The sequence below is a fragment of the Entamoeba histolytica genome, genomic scaffold, assembly GCF_000208925.1.
Source record: "Entamoeba histolytica HM-1:IMSS scf_1104750517953 genomic scaffold, whole genome shotgun sequence".
Classification (NCBI taxonomy): Eukaryota; Evosea; order Mastigamoebida; family Endamoebidae; genus Entamoeba; species Entamoeba histolytica.
This window is the reverse complement of record NW_001914866.1, coordinates 88,661-112,103: the sequence shown is the minus strand read 5'-3', so window position 1 is coordinate 112,103 and position 23,443 is coordinate 88,661. Positions and strand designations below refer to the sequence as shown.

The 23,443-nt window shown below is 26.1% G+C and overlaps 7 protein-coding genes across 7 annotated transcripts, besides 3 other annotated features; 3 read left to right on the top strand and 4 right to left on the bottom strand.

Moving 5' to 3' along the window:
* Window positions 1-88: 88 nt before the first annotated feature.
* EHI_110590 (uncharacterized protein) lies at window positions 89-2,620 on the bottom strand (the record flags this gene model as incomplete). The annotated part of the gene is made up of 1 exon (XM_649164.1): window positions 89-2,620. The coding sequence occupies one exon, from the start codon at window positions 2,618-2,620 to the stop codon at window positions 89-91; it is 2,532 nt and encodes an 843-aa protein (XP_654256.1).
* Window positions 2,621-3,176: 556 nt separating this feature from the next.
* On the bottom strand, window positions 3,177-5,474 carry EHI_110580 (HEAT repeat domain containing protein; the record flags this gene model as incomplete). Its single annotated transcript, XM_649163.2, has 1 exon — window positions 3,177-5,474. The coding sequence occupies one exon, from the start codon at window positions 5,472-5,474 to the stop codon at window positions 3,177-3,179; it is 2,298 nt and encodes a 765-aa protein (XP_654255.2).
* A 348-nt stretch (window positions 5,475-5,822) lies between these two features.
* EHI_110570 (protein tyrosine phosphatase, putative) lies at window positions 5,823-6,495 on the top strand (the record flags this gene model as incomplete). Its single annotated transcript, XM_649162.2, has 1 exon — window positions 5,823-6,495. The coding sequence occupies one exon, from the start codon at window positions 5,823-5,825 to the stop codon at window positions 6,477-6,479; it is 657 nt and encodes a 218-aa protein (XP_654254.1). The 3' UTR covers window positions 6,480-6,495.
* A 189-nt stretch (window positions 6,496-6,684) lies between these two features.
* On the top strand, window positions 6,685-13,863 carry EHI_110560 (uncharacterized protein; the record flags this gene model as incomplete). Its single annotated transcript, XM_649161.2, has 1 exon — window positions 6,685-13,863. One exon carries the CDS (start codon window positions 6,685-6,687, stop codon window positions 13,861-13,863), a length of 7,179 nt encoding a protein of 2,392 aa, XP_654253.2.
* A 2,061-nt stretch (window positions 13,864-15,924) lies between these two features.
* Window positions 15,925-16,589: a repeat region.
* Window positions 16,590-16,683: 94 nt separating this feature from the next.
* EHI_110550 (TBC domain containing protein) lies at window positions 16,684-18,176 on the bottom strand (the record flags this gene model as incomplete). The annotated part of the gene is made up of 2 exons (XM_651908.1): window positions 16,684-17,716; window positions 17,779-18,176. The coding sequence occupies 2 exons, from the start codon at window positions 18,174-18,176 to the stop codon at window positions 16,684-16,686; spliced, it is 1,431 nt and encodes a 476-aa protein (XP_657000.1).
* Window positions 18,177-18,426: 250 nt separating this feature from the next.
* Window positions 18,427-20,679, top strand: EHI_110540 (F-box/WD domain containing protein; the record flags this gene model as incomplete). The annotated part of the gene is made up of 1 exon (XM_651907.1): window positions 18,427-20,679. The coding sequence occupies one exon, from the start codon at window positions 18,427-18,429 to the stop codon at window positions 20,677-20,679; it is 2,253 nt and encodes a 750-aa protein (XP_656999.1).
* Window positions 20,680-21,031: 352 nt separating this feature from the next.
* Window positions 21,032-22,516, bottom strand: EHI_110530 (uncharacterized protein; the record flags this gene model as incomplete). Its single annotated transcript, XM_651906.1, has 1 exon — window positions 21,032-22,516. One exon carries the CDS (start codon window positions 22,514-22,516, stop codon window positions 21,032-21,034), a length of 1,485 nt encoding a protein of 494 aa, XP_656998.1.
* An 85-nt stretch (window positions 22,517-22,601) lies between these two features.
* Window positions 22,602-23,147: a repeat region.
* Window positions 23,148-23,362: 215 nt separating this feature from the next.
* Window positions 23,363-23,443: part of a repeat region that runs on past the window's edge.

The following is a 23,443-nucleotide window of genomic DNA, read 5'->3' as shown; positions in this document are numbered from 1 at the left end:
CTCTTTTTTCTTTTCAAGTTCCTTCAATAGTTTTTCTCTTTTTCTTATCACCACAAAAAAAATAATAACTTATAAAACATAAAATATACTAAAATGGAACTTTTGTTATTGTAGATGGAGCATCAATCTTATCTTCAAGTATTTTATTAAATCTAATTTCTTTTAACTTTTTGCAATGATTGAAACACTGAGCCCCAATTTTAGTAATCATAGTTGGAAGAATAATCAAACTATTATTACATGAATTAAAAACTCTATTCCCAAGTTGACTACATTGAATAGGAATATTGCTTCCATAACACATTCTATCGTAACGAGTATATTCTATTACAGAACATTCAATATTATTTTTTGATGCAATAACACTCATCCAATAAGGAATTTTACCATTTAATACATTACAGGGAGATTTAATGGATTGAATTGTACAATGAACAAATGCTTTTTCATCAAAATCAACCCAATCATGAATAATAACTTCTTTAATAGTACCACAATTTCGGAAACAATTTCGTGGAATATGACAATGTTCTCCAATAATGATTTCTTGTATTCCAGAACAGTTCATAAATGCTTCTTCTTCAACAATAGTATTATTTGGAATATATACATGTGTAATCTTCTTACAATTATAAAATGCTCGTCTTCCAATGAATTGAAGTGTTGGATTAAATTCAATAGACTCTAACTCTTCACAATTCTCAAACGCACTTTGTTCAATTTTTTCAAGAACTTTTAATCCAATGACTTTCTTTAATTGTTTCCAACTTAAACAACAACCTTTTTGAATTGTTTTTAATGAACTAAATAGTTTTAATTCAACAAGTCCTTTATCTAGACCAACATTTCTCGATAAAACTTTTAAGTGTGAAGGAATAGTAATGTTTGTTAATGAAGTGCATTTATCAAAACAATCATCTTGAAGTACTTCTAGTGAACTTGGGAGTTGAATGTCTCTTAGTTGTGAACAATTTTTAAAACATTGAACTGAGAGTATTTTTAATTCATTAGACAACTTTACGTTACTCAATGAAGAACAATTTTCAAAACAATTATTTCCTAACTGAGTAACCATCTGAATATCAATTGACTTCAAAGATGTACAATTTTTGAAAACATTATTATTCAATGAACGTAGAGTTGATGGTAAACTTATTTGAATAAATCCACAATTTTCAAAAATAGATTCTTCAAGTTGTATCAATTGAGAATTAAATTGAATTGATGTTAATTTTGTACAATTCATAAAACAACATTTTCCTATTGAAATACATTGACTAATATCAATAGTTTCCAATTCAGAACATCCCATAAAACTAGAGTCTTCAATGACTTTTATATTATTCATTGTAATTTCTTTTAACCCTCTACTTCCAGAAAAGCACTCTTTGGGAAATCGTTCAATACAACTATTTAGTATGACTTTTGATAATTGATCACATCTATCAAAACATCCATGTTTAAGGTCTGTTGCTGAATCCAAATGGATTTCTTTTAATTGTTTACAACAATTGAAGCAATTTCTTCCTATAGAAATTAAATTTTCTAAATTAATCTTTTCTAATGCAAAACATTTATTAAAACAACATGTTGGTAGTGATGTTAGATTATTTGGTAAAATAACTTCCTTTAAATGACGACATGAATCAAAACTATGTTCTGATAACATATGAACACTAGATGGAATTGACACCGATGTTATACAATCATTCAAAAAAACGCTTTGTTCTATTATATTAACACCTAGAGGGATTAAACTATTAAAATAATTTTTGTCTTCTCGGATATAATGAATCTCTCCATCACAACAGATTCCATTCTTTTGTAGTACATCAAAAAATAGTGATGATATTGATGGATGGAATACTTTCATTCCACACCCATCTATATGTTGTAAAGAAAAACATTTCTTGAAAGCTGAATAAGAAACGTCTTTGAGATTTGTTGAAATAGTAATAGAAGATAGTGAGGTACATTCATTGAAAGCACAATCACCAATTTGTTCAATGTATCTAAGATCCATTTCTAACAAACTTTTACAACTTTCAAAACAATAAGAAGGAATATTTTTTAAATAACCAGACAACGTCACCGCACTTAACTCATTACAAATATTAAATGCACCAACATCAATTTGTAACACATGGCTTAGATCAATTGATTTGAATAAATTATAATAAAAACAATCATATCCAATTTTTGTTATTGTAGTTGGTAAATTAATTTCCGTATTAGCCGCATAATAATAACAACTCTTGCCTAATTCTTGAATACCAGGAGGTATATAATTTATTGGCATTTTATCATGGTCATGCTTCCCTAATCTAACTTTTTTAAAAATTACATTATTTTCTTTTGATTGAGAAACAACTTTATATCCAACTACATAACAATAAATGTATTGATCCATTCCTTCTAATTGTTTATCTTTTTTATTATATAGACATTGTTTCTTCATTCTTGGAAATAAATCTGTTGAACTTACTGAAAATGGATTATATTCAAATTTATTATAAATATCATTGTATTTTTTATTGATACCTTTAACCATGAATGCTTCTTTTTCATTATTTAAGTACTCAACTAAATGGTAAATTGAGTCATTATCTAACTGTGACATATCTTTTCTTCAGTAACCCAAGATTTTTTTCCTTTCTTTTTACAGTTCAATTAATTATTACGTGTATTCATGTGGAACCACATATTCATTTATCATATTTTTAATTTTCCTAAACATAGAAAAAAGAAAATTATTCTTCCTCTTGCCAATTTAAAAAAGAAAAGATAAAGCAAGAGATAAAGAGAATAATAAAGTGATTTCATTGTTCAGAGAATAAAAACGAAGATACAACTTGAATATTCGCTCAGTAAAACATGAATAAACTAGTGTATTCGAATTCATTTCTTAAACATTTAAACAATGAACATAGGGATATTGATAAGGAATGTATTAAAGATGAAGATTGTTTTAATATGATTAAGCATGAAAATCCTGAAATTGAATATGAATTGATGAAAGAACGTTTTCCTTTTATTGATCAAACTAATGCATCACTGTTAAGTGCTATATTATTATAATTTATTTACTATTTATTCTTCTCTTTAATCATTGAATTAAAAAGAAAATAAGACAATAAGACAAATGAATAATGAAAATATTATCTGTGTTGAGAGAATTATACTACACTATTCCATATCATAAGATACGCATCTCCATTATATGTATTCTTCAATATCTGTAACACAGAATTACAGAATGATGTCATTGAAGGTGTAATTTGTCTTTCAGCTAATAATACATTAACAACAGACAATAAAGCACTTTTACAACATAAAGGTTGATTAGCAATAATACGCCCAAATCCTTCTACTGCAACAACACGTGCCTCATTATCTCCTACTTCAAGTAATGAATCAATAAGTTCATCACAAATTAAGGTAATATGAGGAATTATTAATTCAGGTTTTCTTAAAGCAATTCTACCTAGACAAACACAAAGATTTCTTTTTAAAAAAGGTTTTGATTTTGTTGATGCTGATGTAGCAATTTCTATTAATCGAATTAGAACATTAACAAAGGGAGCAAACAAGTTTTCAATTCCATTAGGTGATGATTTAATTAAAATACCAACAGCCCATAATCTAATGGACAAATTCCCTGTTTGCATTTTGGTTAATACTTGTTCTACTACAGGTTGATATGAAGTTGCCAATGTCATTGGATCTTTTTGTAATATATCACCAAGTAAAGTAAATGCTTGGTCTACTACTTCTTCATCCACTGACCTCAACCCACATAATACTACTCCACCTACATTTTGCATTGTTCTAATTAATTCTACTGGTTGATTAGTTGTTTCTATTAATGAAGTTAATAATTGTAAAGCAGCGGCTTGGTCTCTAGTATCATCACTATGAATCATATCAATAACAACATTTACTAATTGAAGTTCTGAACCAATAAGAGCCATTGAACCAAATTTAGGAATTCCATAACTAAGGTTTTGTATTACTCTATCTGAAATAACTTTATTTCTATGAATCAAATTTAAAAAAGTACGAGTAATAACAATAAACAGTTGTTTATTCCCATAAAAGAGATCTGGTGATCTATCAATTAATGCAGTAATAGTTTCAACTAATAATACACTGATTTCACCCGAAGTATCAATACTTAAATTATTAATAACCCAATTTAATATTTGGTTTATGTACTGTAAAACAACTCCATTCTTAGAATCATCTATCATTGTTTCAAGTAATAAAATTGAATATGTCTGAACATTTCCTTTTAATAAATAGATAATTAATTCTTCATAATTATTACTACTCAACATCACTGGAAGAAAAATATACATTTCTTGTAATGCCCATAATGAAAGTGAAGATGGTTGTCCAGTTTTTAATTCAATAAAAATCTTTTGAACAACCCATCCAAAAACATCACAAAATAAATCTTTTTGTAACCAACCTTTAACAATACTTCCTATAACATATAATATTGTTGGCCATGAAAGTGATTTAGATATGTTAACGACTAAGGCTATAAATTCATCATGATATTCTGCAGATATTTCATCAAGGGTAGAAGCTAAAGTATGAAGTAGAGGTGGTTCATCTTCAATAACATTATCATAAATATTAACAAAACTATCAATTCTGTTTAAAATTATTGTAGTAAATGATGTTAAATAAGATTGTAATTGTGATTTAAATGCATGTGATAATGATGCAAGAAGTGAATTTGCAGCAGAACATACTTCTTCACTTGAGTCTTCCAAAAATAATGAACAAGATTTAATAAGCTCATCAACATGTTGAGAAAGATGATCAGGTTCAGCAGTAAGAAATGATGATAAAAGGAGTGCATAATTTTGTTTAATATTAGTATTAAGAGAATAAGAAAGTTGTAACAAAGGAATAACCAATTGATTTCCATAGTCACTAAAAAAATCAGGATGAGTAGAAGACCCCACTAATAAAAATTGTAATATTGATTGAATAATTTCATTGTCATGAGTATTTTGAAATATTTTAATTATAATAGGAAAAAAATCACTACATCCTCCTTCTGTTGTTGAAGTATCTTCTTCAATAACAAATCGAGCAGTTTCAATAACACTAATTGAAAACTGACTTTCTAACGTTTGTTTAATAGTTCGAACAATAAAATTTTTGACTTGAATATTTCCTTTTTTATAACAATCTGCTATTAATGAACGTGCAAATGAAGCATTACAACCTCCTTCAAATGAAAGTTTTAATGACTCCGTACATAGTTGAGGAATAATATTTCCTGTTCTATTTACATACTTTCTTAAATGAATACAAGCTGAAAGTTGAAGGTCATTGATTTGTAGGGCATTCAATAGACATTGCAAAAGGTCATTGTATTGAGTTATTTCTGTTTCAAATAAAATTACTTTTTGTTTTAATTCATTATTATTAGCATGTTGTACTTCTCTTAAAAACATGTTAACATGTTGTTGATGTTCTGTGTTGCAAATCATCAATAATTCTCATTTTAGGTTTTTCAAGTAAAAGGAAAAAGGGTTTCTCAATATCAAATTCTTCACATAAAATGTTTTTTCTACAGTTTTATAACGAAACACAAATGAAAAACCTTTAAAATAGTTTAAAATTGAACTTCTCATATTCATTAGTTAAGGTTTAATACGAAAGTAAAATAAACAGTGTTATTAAGAAGTGTAACAAAACAGAATTTAAAGTAATAAATAAATGTTGAAACAAAAAAGAAAAAAGTATTCTCTTATATATTAAAAAGTAAAACTAAAAAATTTTGAACTTAGTATTTACCCTCAATGGACGCAAAGAAGGTATATTTAAAAGTATATAATCTTTCTATGGTAGTTGGATGGACATTCATCCTTGTTACTTATTTCCTTAAAGCATTAGAAACAGGATTTGATGCTCCATTAATGTATCCACATGTAAGAATTGCTTTAATGATTTTCCAATATGGTGCTATTCTTGAAATTTTCCATGCCATTACTGGTCTTGTTCCAAGTCCACTTGGAACAACAATTACACAAGTTTTCTCAAGGGTAGTATTAGTTGCTGTTCTTGAATATATTCCAGAAAGTCGTGCTCTTGGATTCCTTCTTTTAGGATGTGCCTGGTCTGTTACTGAAGTAATTAGATATTCATTCTATTCATTCAAATTATTTGGATTAGCTGTTCCATACCCATTATTATGGTGTAGATATTCATTCTTCATTGTATTATATCCAATGGGTGTTTCAGGTGAAGTTATTACTCTTTTCAAATCACTTCCTTATTTCAGAACTGTTACTGTATTTGGTTTATTCCCAGCATCATACATAATCTGGGCACTTATTCTTTATTATATTCCAGGCCTTTACATGTTATATAAATACATGTTAAGTCAAAGAAAGAAAGTTCTTGGCAAAAAGAATGAGAATAAACCAGTTGAAGGTTTATTCAAAAAAGATAATTAAAATTAATTTTTTAATAAAATTTATTATAAATTATAATTTTTATAAAAAAAAATATAAAAAAACTTAAAAAATAGATTTTTTTTCTTCTGGTAAATAAAAAATGGATGTACTAAAGGACTATTATGTCCAATTATTATGTCAAAATAAAAATCAAGATAGAGATACTATTATTAAAGAAATTGTGAAGTTAGGAGATAGTAAACAAATGATTCCAATATTTATTGAAAGTTTAATTAAAGAGTTTAACTATCCTAAAGGAAATAATGATGAATATTATAATATTTTATTACGATGTATATCTTTTATTTCAAAAGAATATTTAGCATTAGCATTGTTTTATTTTCAGAAGTCAGAATTCATTACTTCTTTTGGAGAAATGACTGATAAATTAATTGTTCTTAAATCTTCAAAAAGAATAGTATTATTAAATCAACTTATTGATATTGGAATTATTGTTTTTTCTTTTGTTGAAATTCCATTTATTCCAATTCAAATTATTCGAGTTAGATTTGATTGTATTGAAGAAACAAAAGTAATTCTTTTATTATTTAAGTCTTTGTTAAATAATTTAAATTCTAAAATAATAAATAAAATATGTTTAAATGAGACAATGACAAAAGCATTAGAATTAACAATTCAAACAATGAATAATATTATATTAAATAAAGATATATTAATCATCATTGAAACATATCTTCAATTTTTATGTTTAAGTTGTAAAACTGATTCTAGAATATTAAATATTCACATTCATTCATTATTTTTTAATAAATTAGTAAAAATATTATTAACATGTACAAATAAATTAATGAATAATGAAAATAGATATCTTAATTCTATTATTGCATCATTACAACATTTATGTTTCTTTGGAAATGGAATAGAATCTTATCAATTTCAAAAAATTAAAAAAACTAAAGTATCTAACCCAATTCGTAATGTAGAATTACCTTCAGTTTTAATGCGTTTACTTGATTGTCCACCATTAGTTCTTTCAGTTTTACAATCATTGAAAATAGTTCTTTTTAGTAATTCACAAAATTATACATTTTTACCTGCCTATATGGAATCTATTTGTTTAATGATTACTTCTTTTAATAAAGAAGAAATAGAATATGTTTTTCAAATGTTAGAATTTCTTTTTATAACTTTACAAGCAAATCCTTCAAATTATCTTGAATTATTAAAACCATTAATTAATTTTAATACAATATCTAATACCTCTTTATTAATTCCATTAGTTAATTTTATTACTTATTTAGTTGGGTCAAATAGAGCTACATTTCAGAATGTAATGTCTGTATTTATTCCATTATTTTTTCAAGTTCTTTTTGAGTCTTTTAATCAATATAATGAAGAAAATGAAATTATTAATAGCTTAGTAAAAGTTATTTGTATTTTATTAGCAGGTAATAAAACTAATTCTATAACATTAATAAATGAAAATAATACAATGGAATGTCTTATTAATGTATTTAATAAAAAGTCTCATTTCAGAAGAGTTATTACCTTAATAATAAAAGAAATAGTACCATTAATTCCTTCTGACCAACTCACTTTAGTTTTAAGTTTTTTATTTCAAGATATTATTATCGATAATGATCCATTAAGTAGATTAAAATCTTCAATTGAAATTATGGATCAATCAGTCATGTCAAGAGAAATATATGGTTTATCAAATAATTTTGAATTATTTACTTCTTTTATTTTAAAGTGGAGGTATAATAAAATTAATGAAGACTATAAAAATACTTCTCTTATCTTTCACCGTTTACTTATATTACAAACATGCATTGATTCATACATTATTGGTATGAGAGAGTGTTCAGCAAATAGAGATAGATTAAAAGCTTCTATTTCAAACGAGTTTATTGATGACTTTGTCATTTATAATCCATGGAAAGAATTTGATTTGTCTAATATCATTGCTATGATTCTCTCTCTCATCATAGAACAACCAGTAAATAAATCATTACCATTACTAACAGAAAAACATCTTGGAATCAGTATTGTTAATTGTTATTTACTTCCAAGCTTATTAAATGGAATGAAGTTACTTGATAAAAACCAACGAAATTGTTTATTTAGTAATCTCTTAAATTCACTAAATAATGCATACTCATTATATGGAACATACGTTTATGATATTCTTAGTTTATTATTGACTGGATTTGAAGACTCATTAGATGGAGGAATATTAACTGAACTAATCCAAAAGATTGGTAGATATGCCATAAAAAATAATGATTGTAAGTATCTTTTACGTAAATTGAAACAAGGAACTAACACCTCAAATCTAATTTCTCTTCTTAGTTTCATTTCAACAGGGGTTACTATTGGTGGATTAACATTTGATACATCAGATAAAGTTGCATATATAAAGAATTATGTTTGGTTAGACTCATTTCCAATGGTACTTACTGGATGGCTACAACTTGGTCCTGGGTTTTATAAAATTTTAGAAATTAAAACAATGTCAAATTATGGTGAGCTAACGTTCTTTGTTAAGAATGGAATATTAGATATTACTTGTAATACTATCAATTGTATATCTGTAAAAGTGCCTGTTGGTGTGTGGTTTCATTTTGCTCTTTGCTGTGATGAGATATCTACAGTGTACATTAATGCAAAGAAAGTTGGAAAAATTATTCAAAACATGGACATATTACAAGGTAGTTGTTCTATATGCTTAGGGCACTGTGGTAATGTTGTTTCTCCAGGAGTATTTCGGATTGGAGAATGGATGATTATCAATGGATTAAAAACAAAGAGTGAAATTAAAGCAATGTATGAATTAGGATCACAGTACAAAGGGAGATACTGTGCACATTGTTATGATGACTCACGAAGTTTAAGAGGTATTGGAAAAGTCCCTTTCATTCAAATTGATAGACAAGATTTAATTTATGTTATGAATGATCTTATCAATAATATATCAAGGACAGACTTAGAGATAGAAGGAAGAGTTTGTCCAACATCACCTTCCCCATTTGTTGAATGTATTTGTAAATGTGGTGGAATTTCTGTATTATTGTCAATAATAGAAAAATCAACAACGACAGTAGAGTTATGTGACTCATTACAAATACTATTGTTTTGTTTAAGAGGTTCATCCGAACTTTATTCTGAGGCATTAAAAACACATTCATTTCAAATTCTTGTTCTAATATTATATTCAAAACACAACCTCATATCACATGGAGTTTTACAAGTATTATTAGCGTTATCAGGAATTGGAACAAGTTATGAAGATTTTAGTGTAACTCATCCTGAGATATTAACAACACTAGCTCTTGATTTTAAAATTGCTAGGTCATGTCCAAATGGAATTGAATATATATTAAGGATATTAAAATCAGTTTATGACTTTTCTCCAGTTTCTGCATCAGAGTCTCTAAGAGGAGGTGGGTTAATGAGTAAATTAATGTACCTTTTTATTGATGAAAGTACTGAAATATCTGTTTTTCCGTATGTCACTGATTTACTTACTTGTATTCTTTCTATAAATTGTAACAAAGAAGAGGTTTCTACAGTCATGTCATTTGCTTGTTATTTTCTTCAAGTATTTGATAAAATTGATTCAGGTACTCACCTTTCATTTTGTTCATTTAGATGTTCACAACTTCTGACATTACTGGATCAAATTGTTTCTGTAAAAGGAGTTTTACCAGGATTATCTTCTTATTTTATTTATCAGTTTATTAATGTTTCAAATCCACCAGAATCAATTTTACCACCATTACTTCATCTTGCTGCAAATCTTTCATTTTTATCTTCAACATTTTGTTCTGAATTTTATTCAGGAATAAACCAATTATTACAAGTAGTTAGTTTATTAATTCTCTCAAAAGAATCTATAAAATCTTTATTTTCTTTACTACTTAAATCATCACCAAATGAATCTCAAATTGTTACTTCAACAATTCCAGATAAAAAACAATTTCATTGGTTGTATTTACATATTTTATTTAAAATGGTTCATCATTCTTTATTATCTGAAATTCAATCAATAAAAATATATAATTCTTGTTTTATTATAGAGACGTTAACAAATATATTACGACAATTCTATTCTTTAAGAGGAGTAATTACCGAAGAAGATAATATTTTATATTCACTATTATCTATTATGAATAATTCAAATGAGGAATATATTTATTCATTAAATATAACAAAAGAACAAAAAGGTTTATGCGGAGATATAGTTAAATTAATTGGATACATATGTGCAGCAACATTAAGAGATGGTTTGAATTATCAAAGAGTAATAATTGGAGCAGCACTAATACAAAAGAATAAAGAGTTTGTAAAAGAAATTATTAAATCAACAATCCTTCATTTAAAATCACTTCATTCCACAATTAATATTCATCGTTTATCAGAGTTATTTGTTCAATTTTCAGAGAATTTAATAGATTTGTCAACAGTTTCTGAAATTGGTATTTCACTTAATTTTTGTATTGAATCAATTTTTATGTTAATAAATATTTACGAACAACACCCTGAATTACAAACAATTGAACAAAATAAGATTTGGATCAAAATGATGGATCGTATGAATATATTAATGTTTAACTATTTTGAAGAACAGTCATTCTTATTTGTTGCTCAACACTTCCACCAACAAGACTTCTTTTTAAGACAAAAACATTCAGAAGAGTTTGTTCCTATAATGTTTTGGATTATTGTTCAAAAAATACCAAAAGGAACAGTAAACGATATAACAATATTGTATTGTGGAGTTCTCAAAAGACTAGTTATGAATTGTATGAGTGCATTTGATAAGTTCATTACACAGAAAGAGTTAAGAGATCAAATTAAGTCAATGCTTCAAATGAGTACCGAAGATATTGTTGAATTAATAAAAAATAATCATAACACTTTCTCTAAACTTTGTGAAAGGAGTGAAATAATGTTAAAAGAGTTTAAAGAAGAACAAAAGAAAAGAAAAGATGAAATTTCATTTGTTGTCGAAGAAGAACGAAAGATTATTGAAAAATATCAAAGAACAGAAAGAAAAGAAGGTAAAGAAAAAAAGAAAAATGATGAAAAGAGAGTTGCAGTTATTTCTCAATACGTTAAAGATAAAGAAAGTATCGAATGTATGTCTGATTCATTAAAGATGAGTGTTAAAGTAGAGTGGGAAAAAATGAAACTTAAATTAATAATGCCAAAAGGTATTTGGGAAGAAGATGTTGAAGAGTATATGATAGATGATATCCAAAGTTCATTTGGTATAAGAAGAAGAATTGTAAGAGATTATAGATTCAAAGAAAGATACGAATCCCAAATTGGTGAGTATGGTAAAATAATCAAATTACCAATAATACAAAAAAATTATGATATTGAGGTATTAACAACACCATTTGGTGAAGAAGAGGAGATATATTATTGTACTCAACTTTATGGATTAGAAGAAGTAGAAAGTCAAATTAAAATAGATGAAAAGAAATTTATTCTGATTAATTATATAAATACAGACCATTGTGACTGGATTAAAATTGATTGGAATGATATTGTTTGTATTATAAAAAGGAGGTATTTGCTTCAAAATAATGCTATTGAAATATTAACGTGTTATGGAAAGTCATTGTTTTTAATCTTTGAACATAAATATGATAAAATCATTAAAAAATTCATGAAATATAAAAGTGAATCATTTGATATTATTCATGAAATTGAACCACCAATTAATTTAATTAATAAAATTGGAAAAGTATTTAATCAAATAGATGAGATGACTGAATTATGGAAGAAAGGTGAATTGTCAAATTTTAATTATTTAATGTATCTTAATACTAAAGCAGGAAGAAGTTTTAATGACCTTTCTCAATATCCTATTTTTCCATGGATATTAAATGATTATACCAGTAAAACTATTGACTTAAATGATGAACATATTTATCGTAATTTTGCTTATCCAATCGTTGCTCAAACTGAAAACAAAAGAGAAAAACTACAGATTAAGTTTCAAGAAAATGGAAGTCATTTTGGTAATCACTACAGTTCACTTGCAACAACTTTGGTATTTCTATTTAGGGCTGAACCATATATGAAAATGCATATTCAATTGTTTGATGGGCATTTTGATACAGACCGATTGTTTAATTCAATAAGTAAATTCTTTGATAACTTGTCTGCTACACCAATTGAACTTATTCCAGAGTTTTTCTTCTTACCTCAATTTCTTATCAACTTTAATACAATAGACTTTGGTAAACGAAAAGATAACAACGTTGTTAATAACGTTGAATTACCTCCATGGTGTAATGGCAATCCTCGTCAGTTTGTTAATATCAATATGAAAGCATTAGAATCACCATACGTCAGTCAACATCTTAATGAATGGATTGATCTTATTTTTGGTTATAAACAACGAGGAAAGAATGCAGAAGAAGCATGTAATGTATATCCACAATGTTCATATGAAATTGGAGATTTATCAAAAATGAATGAAAAAGAAAGACAAACGACACTTGATAAAATAAGAAATTTTGGACAAACTCCAATTCAATTGTTTAAGACACCTCATCCAAAGAGAGAAGTTAGTTGTACAAAGTATAACATTGGAGTATTTGAACAAGATAAAAATTATTCATTAACTGTTGTAAATAAAAGTGGTTTTCCAATTGGAGAGATGCTATTTGATGAGAAAAATGAAATTATAATAACACGAAAAGGAGAAATAATTATTCCGAATGGAAGTGTTCAAGTTGGAAGTGGTGGAATTATGAGAATAGAACGAAATGGAAAGATAATGAATATTGAAGAATGTCAAAATGGTTCAATTCTTATTGGTGATGAACGAAATGTATTAGTTGGAGGTGGGGATGGTAGTATTCAAATCATTGATATTAGTACAGATTCACCAAAGAAACGAGGAAGATTATGTGGGCATGATACTGCAATTACATGTTGTGTAATTGATAATAACAATAATATTATTATTACTGGTGATCAACATGGAATTTGTTTGATTTGGGATATTGGCACATTAATGTGTTTACATGTAATTGAAGTAGGAGAATGCGTAATTGGATTAGATATTAACAATGAAACAGGAAATTTTATTGTATTAACACAACACCAACTTCATTATTATGATATAAATGGTGATTTAATCGGTCAAAGTCAAAGTCTTGAACATGAACAATTCACTTCTGTTGTCGTTACACAAACACCAATGTGGAATGATAAAATATTCGTTGTTGTTGGTAATATGAAAGGTAATGTCACATTTTTGCAATTAACTGACAACTTTGAGTTTATTCTTTGTCAGACTATTCCTAGCCATCCAACACCAATAGAATCTTTGAAAATTTCAAATGATAATACTTCCATTTTAATTGGACATGTAAATGGCATTGTAATTTGTTTGAATTAAATTGTTGTTGTTCCTTTATTCTCTTGTTAAATTAACTAAAATAAATGAAATAATTTAATTAAACTTATTCAGCAATTATTCCATATCTTCAGATGACTCTTTCTCCATTTGGAATACTACTATTCTTTCTGGAGTAAACTTCTGGTCCATACGACCTGTCAAAGCATAATGAATTTCTTCTCCATTAATTCTGTAATCAAACGATGCTTGTTTGCATTGACATTGTTTTTCAGTATCTTTTTTATATACAACAATGTCAGAACCATAACCCACTTTAAATAACATCTCATTTCTTTGTGGTTTGAGAAGAAAGGCATTCTTTCCTTCTTCTTTTTTAATATCAAATTTTACTATTCCATTAAACCTGTGGTTGGATGTAAATGAAAATACAAATGCATTTGAATCTTCAATCATTTCATCAATTTTAGTGATAAATGAATGTAAGTATATTCCAAATTTATTGTTCATATCGTCTTCAATAATAATTAAAATATTAGAATGTTCAATAATATTTTTTCCAAACTCAGATGACTTAGTATCCCATTTATTTAAGGTAGAATCAAAAAGCAGTTGTCCTTTCTTTAATCCAGTCCATTTTTCGATTTGATTATGTTCTTCTTTTGATACAAATCTTTCAATACTTTTATCTTGAGGAGAAGTATCTTGTTTCTTCTCTTCTCTAAATCTTAACTCAATATATTGCAATAATTGGTCATCATTAAATTCCTTTATTCTCTCATTATCTTTTAATTTATTAGAAATATCTTGATGAATAAGTTTAATATTTGTATCATTAGTATCTACTCTAGTTCTAATATCTTCTAGTTTCTCACCATGGTATTTGTAGTTACTAAATAATTCATTTATTTTATCACTAACAATATTTTGTTCAAATAAATTAATAAATTCTTCAACAAATTTATTTATTTTTTGCTGATTTGAATAATTTTCATCAGCTTTTATTATCATAATTGACTCTTGCACTTCATTTAATTTACTTTCATATTGGTTTAATTTATTTTCATATTGGTTTAATTTACTTTCCACTTGTTTTTTAAATTCAGTAAATTCACTCATGAGTATGGTATTTACTATTTCTTTGATTTCAGACTTATCTATTTCTTCTTTTGTTGGTTTTATGGTTTTATCATAAAGACTTTGCATTAATTAAATGAACTTATAAATTACTTTTATATTGAAAAACTCTCAAAATAATACCCTTTTTTAATTCCATTAAGTGTAAAATATACTCTTATTGGATAGACATAAAATAGAAAAGAATGGAAAAGAAAAAGTGTCTTAAATGATCTTGTAAAAAAATGAAGAAGTAAACGTTTTCTATTTTCTTCTTTTTTTTATCGCTGTTACCTTATTTTAAATACATTTGAAGGGTTAATGTCAAATAATTATTACATGGATAATATCATGTGTAAGAGGAATTTTCTTTTTAGAATGAGTGGAATTTGTTTTAATGTAATTATATAAATAAACAAAAAGCAACACAATCAAAAGAAATTCCATTTTTTTTAACAACCAGATATAGTTGTTAAAGCCATCACTATAACCGCCACGTGATAAATTTAAAATAACTATTATTATCTAAGATTGGTTAAAAATATTGTCAATTAAATAGTATCACATTCAATAACATTTTTAAATTACAACCATCATAACACTACTCTCTTGTACTTATCAATTCAACAAGTTAGTATTAACAAACATTTAAACAAATAATATCCTTAAAATAAATCCAATTCAATCACGTTAATAGTATTTTTTTCGTTGTTTATCTAAGAGACATATTAAAGATAATATTATTACAGTAGATAACAATATGCTTTTTTCTATGATCCTTAATACACAACGACTATCATCAATATATATATACAAAACACTTTTGTTTGAATATTTAAGAATAGAAATAAATATGAATATATCTGGTTATTAAAATTATGCTCTAAATGATACATTCAAGTATCTAAGAAAATAATATATGTAACTACTTCATATAACTGAAATAAGTATATATAATATTAGAATAGTGAAACTATATTTTGATTAAAAAAGCAAATAATTAAGTATTAATGTAACTTGTTATTATTCTTGCCTCGGTGGAGACTAATTAAATCATTTCATATTTTTCCAAGTTCTATAGAGTATATTCTATTATTTTAGATTTAATATTCAATTCAATTCTTAATGGATTTCATGAAATGGTTTTTAATTTCTTTAATGAAGTCAATTTCAATTTTTAATTCTTTAATTAATCTGATACTTTCTTTATTCACTAATCCATTTATTGAAATTACTACTTGAATTATTCTGTCATCTTTTAATTTCTCTATTTTCATTAGCCTATTCTTTAATTCCTTATACATATTTCTTTTCTTCAAATACACTCAATTAATATTGTGATATTCAACATTAGTCATATCAAATAATAAACCAGTTTGGTTCTTTTTATCTAATACATATATATCTGGTATTTTGTGATATTGTCATTCATTTTTATGCATTATTTGTTTGTTCAATATCATTGTAATGTCTTTATATTGTAACACTGTTTCATATAGTACTTCTTGTATTGTTCATTTCATGTATATCTTCTTATTAATCCCTCCCATATTATAATGCCGATATTGTCATGTTTTTCCATTTGTGATTTATTATGATAAATACAAGATAGTAGGATGTGTTCTACTGTTGTCGTCTTGTCTTTACATAGTTTTTGATTTTCTATGATTACAAAGAGTCTTAATATACTAAAAAATATAAAACAAATTAAAAACAAAAAAATGAAAGATAGTAGAGAAATTATTTTTAGTTTTGAAACATTAATTCCAAATACTTTTTATCTGCAAGTTCATTAAATTCTTGATAAATAATATCTGAGTCATATACAACTTGAGCAGGAATTTTTTTATGCATGTCTTGTAAAAACTCAACCATTCCATCAAATCCCTTTTGTTTCTCAACTATTTGATCACCATTTTTAAGGATAATAGCACTACAAATAAAATAATACAATTTTCTTTCTGGATAAGCGAAAATACGGTCCCAAACATTAAGACAATCACGTGAACTAAAATCACGTTTAAACAATAATACAATCCATCTGTAACAAAACAAATAATTTACATTATTTCTTATAAAATAATCATATAAAGATGGATTTACAAATTTAATAATCCATCCAACTTCTTCAAAATTTTGCACTTCATGATTTGTTCTTGGTTTATAAAATTGTTCCATCATATCCATAACTGATTTAAATAACCAAAATACTTCTGATTCATCTAATGTAATTTCCATAATTAAACTACAAATATCATTCATTCCTTGACCATATCCAATTCTCCAATTATATAAAGCATATGTTCTTAATACATCACGTAACATTACAACATTTTTTTCATTAAAAAATTTCTCATGTTTATTATCAGTTCTTCTAACATCTTTGTCTATTTGTTCTAATGTTTGTTTCATTGTTATCCAATTTGTTAATTGTTCAGGAATGAAATTTTCCCATTGTGTTTTAATCATAAAATATTCTTTTCTTCGTTTTTGATCAAGTTCCTCTCGTTGTTTAGTTGTCATATCAAATCGATAATATCCTAAAACAAGTTTCCATACAAATGTACGTGCATCAGGTTGTAACCCACTAAAATATGTTGATTTTCTAATATCTTCTTGTGCTGAAACTTCAAAACTACCGTCTTCGTTTGCTAATGAAAGAATTGTCTTAAGATCAATTGGAGTAATTTGAGACAAATCAATTGGAGAAGAACTTAAAATATCAGCAACTTTTTCTAACCGTTTATGAACAATAAAAACATTTTGTTGTCCATCTTTTCTATATTAAATAAATATTCAAATTATTTATAATGAATTATATTTAAAAACAATTGAACAAACGGTACTATTGTAAATCCATTTTCTATAATAACATTAAGAAAAAAATAAACATTAAATTCACTATCTTTTGGAAAGAAGAATGAAGGAAGATGTTTTTCTATAGTAGAAAAATTAATTGTATCAAAATTATTAATAGGAGATGAAATACAAAGTCCAGATATATCATCAATACTAAAAGTAATACTAAACGTGTTGTTTTTTGATCTTGACTTTCCATCTAATGATATAGAAGACCTAAATTGGAACGTTAAAATATTCATATTAACTGAAATTTTTATATTTCCATCAATCATTGATCTATCTTCATTTTGAACATACACATGAGGTATGATTGTAATTGTTTTTTCATTACTTTCTTTTGATTCTCTTGGAGTATTTGGTGACTTGCTTTTAAACATTCCAAAATTAATCTTCAATTTCGTTTGACTTCTTTTTTTGTTGTTGAATTTTCTTTTTTCTTCTTTTTTTCATTTTTACTATATTTTTAATTTTATTTTATTATTTATATAGTTTTTTTATTTTATGCTTTTGTTATAATATTATTTATTATATTTACTACTTTATTTTAAAAAATCTAAAAAATTTGATAAACACAAAAATTTTAGATAAATCAAATAACAAAAAATTTATCAAAATCTTAAAAAATTAATGGAAAATTGGGGTGAATTAATAGATAATGAAATCAATAGTAATGGATGGGAAATATTTCCTAATGTTCAAGAATGTAAAGAAGCAAGATATAAAAATACTGAAACTACTGTTGTTGATGTTCAACTTTCTATGAGTTTAAAAGGATGTAGTATATATACTTTTTTAAATAATCCAATAATAATTACAAAATGGTATCCTTTTCTTCATAGTTTAGAAAAAAGAGGTGATGAATATATTGGAATGATATTAAGTCCATTAGCACAAACATTTGTACCATATAAATTTAATTTCTTTGCATCAGTTAATAATACTTCATTTACTGTAGTACTTCAAGGTGTTCCAAAAATATTGATAATTTTAAAAGAGATGGGAAATGAATGTATTACTCATATTTTATATTATCAAAACGCTCAACCAATTCAGTTATTGTCTTCATGTTTATTGATTTTTAAATGTTTGTCTGCTGCTCTTTCAGGAATTGAAGAGTATAGAATATTAGTATCAATGGAACATGCTTGTTATCCTCGTTATACTGCACCTCCATTAAGTCGTTATATTCATGAAAGTCAACGTGTAAGAATAACTGCCAATGAAGAAGGAAATGAAATGTTTATTCAAGCAGATATTAAAGTACCTTTACGTCCACAAACATTTTATGATCTTGTTACAACAAAAAATGGATTAATGAGCATTATATCAGAAAATATAGGAATTAAAGATGGTCCTATCCTTTCTTACAGACATCTTCAATTCAGTCCATTAGTACAACCATCTATTTCAATGGACATAGTACAAGGTTCTCGTATTACACCTGATTGGATGGCTTTAATATTTAAAACAACACAATATCCTGGTTGTCTTCATGAACATCATAGTCTAATAGAATTTAAAGAGAGTGTTATTTCTTTTAGGCATTGTGATGACGATGATACCAGAGTTCGTTTTAGCATTCTTTTAAATCTCCCAATCATACACTCTTTTCCACTTCCTTTAAGAGAAAAGTTTTTGTCAAATTTAGTTGCACCAACATTATATTATTTTGCTACAATTGCTTCACCATCTTTATTAACACCTCCAAAAGTTTTTCCAACAGATCCTAATTTACCAGAAATGATTACAATTGAAAGTATGTCTTCATTATTACTTAATGCAATCACATTATCTAAAACAAAACAAAAACAAATTACAACCTTAACTTCATTACCTGATTCCATTCTTTTAAAGATTTTCAGTTATCTTAGAATAGACGCTATTCGTAATGTACAATTATTATGCAAATCTTTTTTCTCTCTTATAAATGGTAGTTTAGCAGTAGAAACATGGAAAGGAATTTATCATTCAACTTGTTATTATAATGGTCGTTTACATCCAGAAGAAACTAAAGAAAATTTAATGAATGTTGCAAAGATTCAAGCTTTATGGAGGACAACAGAATTTAAACCAACAATACAACAGTTTGGAGAAAAAGCAATCACTGCCATTGATATTAATGGTTCTATTTTTATGGGAAATGAAGACGGAGAAATCCAAGAAATTATAAAAGAAAAATATACACAAAAAAAATATAAAAAGTCATTATCTTCAGTTTGTGGGATCAAACGAATTGGAAGAACTACATACATTGGATATAGGGATGGAAAAATATCAATTATTGGTGAAAATAAAGAAGAAACTAAAATAGTAAAAAGTCATACAAAAATGGATTTTTCATTAGATGGTAGATATTGTTATGGATGGGGTAAATCAATTTCTGTTATTGAATTAGAATCTGGAAGTATTGTTAATGAATATGAACCACATATGGCAACTATTACACAAGTTAAAGAAATGAAAAATTTATTAATTTCAAGTAGTTTAGATAAAACCATTAAAGTTTTTGATAGAAGAAGTAATGCTATAACTATGGATTTAAAAGGTCATAGTAATGCAGTTAAAGGATTTGATGTTACTGGAGAATGGCAAATTATTTCTTGTGGTGATGAAAAAGCTTCTATTGCTTGGGATATTAGAACTGGAAAAATGTTATGCAAGTCTGATCTTGCTGTTATTCCAACTTGTATGGCAACATTTAATAGAAAAGTTATTTGTTGTGGTACTAATGGTCAAGTAGTATTACAATGGAATAAAATAACTTTAGGTGACAGAAGGTATATATTTAAAGTTCCTAATATTCCTACATCAGTATCTCTTGATGATGACATTGTTGTTGTTGGTACAAGTAATGGGTTAATTTATTTAGCCCCTATTTAGATCTTTATTTTAGCTTTCCTCAATTGTTATCTTACATATTTCTTTTTCAGTATTAAATGGTAATACTTTAATTTTGAAAGTGTATAAAAAGTTAATACTTTTATGGTTTGTCAAAAGAATTTAATTCTTTTGGTAATAAAATTGTCTTATTTAATTGATTTCTTTTCATGTTAATTATCTTTATTCTCATAAATTTTTCTTTTAAGTAACACTTTTCTTTTAAGTAAAAAAGAGATATGTTTTTAGATATATTAGTATTTGTATAAATAAAGATATAGGTTATTGTATGTTAATGGTGTATTTAATGTATAGATTAGATTGAGTAAAAATGAGTTGAATTGTTTGAAGAAATTTAATTTAATTTGATAATGAGGTATAAATCACCTCTTTTTCCAGTTGTTCCAATTGGCATTCCATATCTTTCATATGGTCCTTGTATACCTTCTTGTCCTGTTATTATAACAGGAATATTATTTCCATCAATACATGGAATAGAACATTGGAATGTTTTGTTTCTATAAGACTGAGGAATAACAACAGTTTGGAAGAGGTTATTTTCTTGTCTTCGAAAAGACTCTGTCTGTTGTGTTTTAGTAACAATAATTAAGTCCCTTTTTCTTCCATTGATTGGTGTTCCATATCCTTTGTAATTAAATTCAGCACCATCTGATAGTCCAACACTAATTGGAATAGTAAAAATTTGTTTATTTATTTCTATTTCTTCTTGACACCCAGTGAAATAATGATAGATTGGAATGTCAACAGTTACAATTTGTGGTTCAATTGGTATGTCTTCATCAACTCTATTCTCTTTTTTGTTGATAGTTTCTTGTTTTAGTTCATGAGTGAAAGTTTCTTGGCTCATTTGGTTCATTGGCATTTGTTCAATATAACTTTTAAGTCTTTGATTTTCTTTTCTTAATTCATCAATAGTCTTTTCATCCTTTAGAGATTTTTCAGTTAAACTTTTTTGTTTTTGTTCTATCACAAGATTCATTTTAGTTATTTCTTCATCCTTTTCTTTGATATGGGTTTCTAGTTCAACTACTTTATTTTGAAGACTAGTGTTAGTTGAATTAAGTTCTTCTATGGCTTTATTAGTTTTATAAATAGTTTCTTTATTTTGTTGTTTCTCTTGGTTTAATTGATCAATAGTAATTTTATTATTTGATTGTGTTGTCCTCATTTCATTAATAGTACTGTTTAATAAATTATTTTCATTCACTAGTTTTTTTTTTTCTGTTTTTTCTGAAAGTGAATATTCTTCTAATTCCTTTTTTTCTTTGTGTAGTTTATTTATTGTTTCAGTTTTTTCTGATACTTCTTTCTGAAGTTTAGCAATTTCCTCTTCCAAATTTATTGCAACCTTTTCATGAATTGTGTCTGTTTCTTCTATGTTTTCATCATTATTCTGTTTGACTGTCTTTTCAGTCTCCACAATTTCGTTTTGATGTATGTTATCAAGCTCTTTTTTAATTTCATAACATTCTTTTTCTTTATTTTCAATTATCTTGTCTTTTTCTTTTATAACAACTTCTTTTTCCTCAATAACTTTTAGACTTTGTGAGTACTCTTTTTGTATTTCTTCCAATTGTTGTTTTAGCTTTTCATAGTCAATACCCTTAACTTTTTCTTTTTGGAGTTCTTCACTTATCCTTATAATTTCATCTTTGAGATTAGCATTTTCATTTATAAAACAAGCAATTTTTTTATTCATATCAATTATCTCTAGTTTTAACTTAGAAATCTCTCTTTTTTCTTCTCCATCATCTACAACAACTTCTTTTTCTTGTTTGTTTTCTTCTTTTATGTCTTGTTGGATAGTTGAGTCTTGCATTTATTAAGAAATGTTATTAAATAGATATTTCTTATATTTTTATAACTAATGACTTTAATATTTTTATTTTATTTTAATTTTAAGATCGAAGGTGGCATGTAAAAACACCACACATAAATACTAATACAAATTCAAACTTCGACTCTCCCAGTTATTATCTGGTTATGACGGTGCCTTTGAATTAGGAATGTATTAGGGAATGCTGCAAAGGGTGCAGCAAGAGAATACAGTAGAATATTACGTGGATGTAATATAAGAATCTACTGAAGTGTGGGTATGACTAAAAGAAGATTAGTCAAAGGAAGACTAAAAAGAAGATTAGTCAAAGTAATACAGTAGTAATAAAGTGATTCCTTCTTCCATTCATAAAATAAGAAAAATGAAATTCCTGAAAATTAAGGCAGAAAACAAACAAAGGATTAAAAAGAAGAAATAAGCGAAGAAGTTTGAAAAACCTTAATAGGAAGAAATAAAGCAAAGAAGTGCTTTCCTCATTTTGCAAGACAAACCTAAATGAAAGGTTAAACAAAAAGATTACTCTTTTTTAATAAGCTCAGGGATGGGATTAGTCTCCCCTGAGCTAGGAAGAATAGATGAAAATTCTATTAATACTTAATTAACTAATTTATATATTTTTTATTTTAATTTTAAAATCCTTTTCTAATTCTTAGCATAACAAATTTTAATGCCATGGTTATTGTGTAAAACATTTGAGTCTTGTAAAGAAAAATAAACAAAACATAGAAACTCAACACCATACAATAGAATGAATGACAATAACAATAAATTGCATAATAATAATGATAAACGATATACCAAGGAAAAATGGATTAGAAGATAAAAATAAGAAACAAGGTAAATACAATAACAATAAAGATTAAACAAATAACAAATATAAATGAATAACAATAAATGAGATACAAGAAA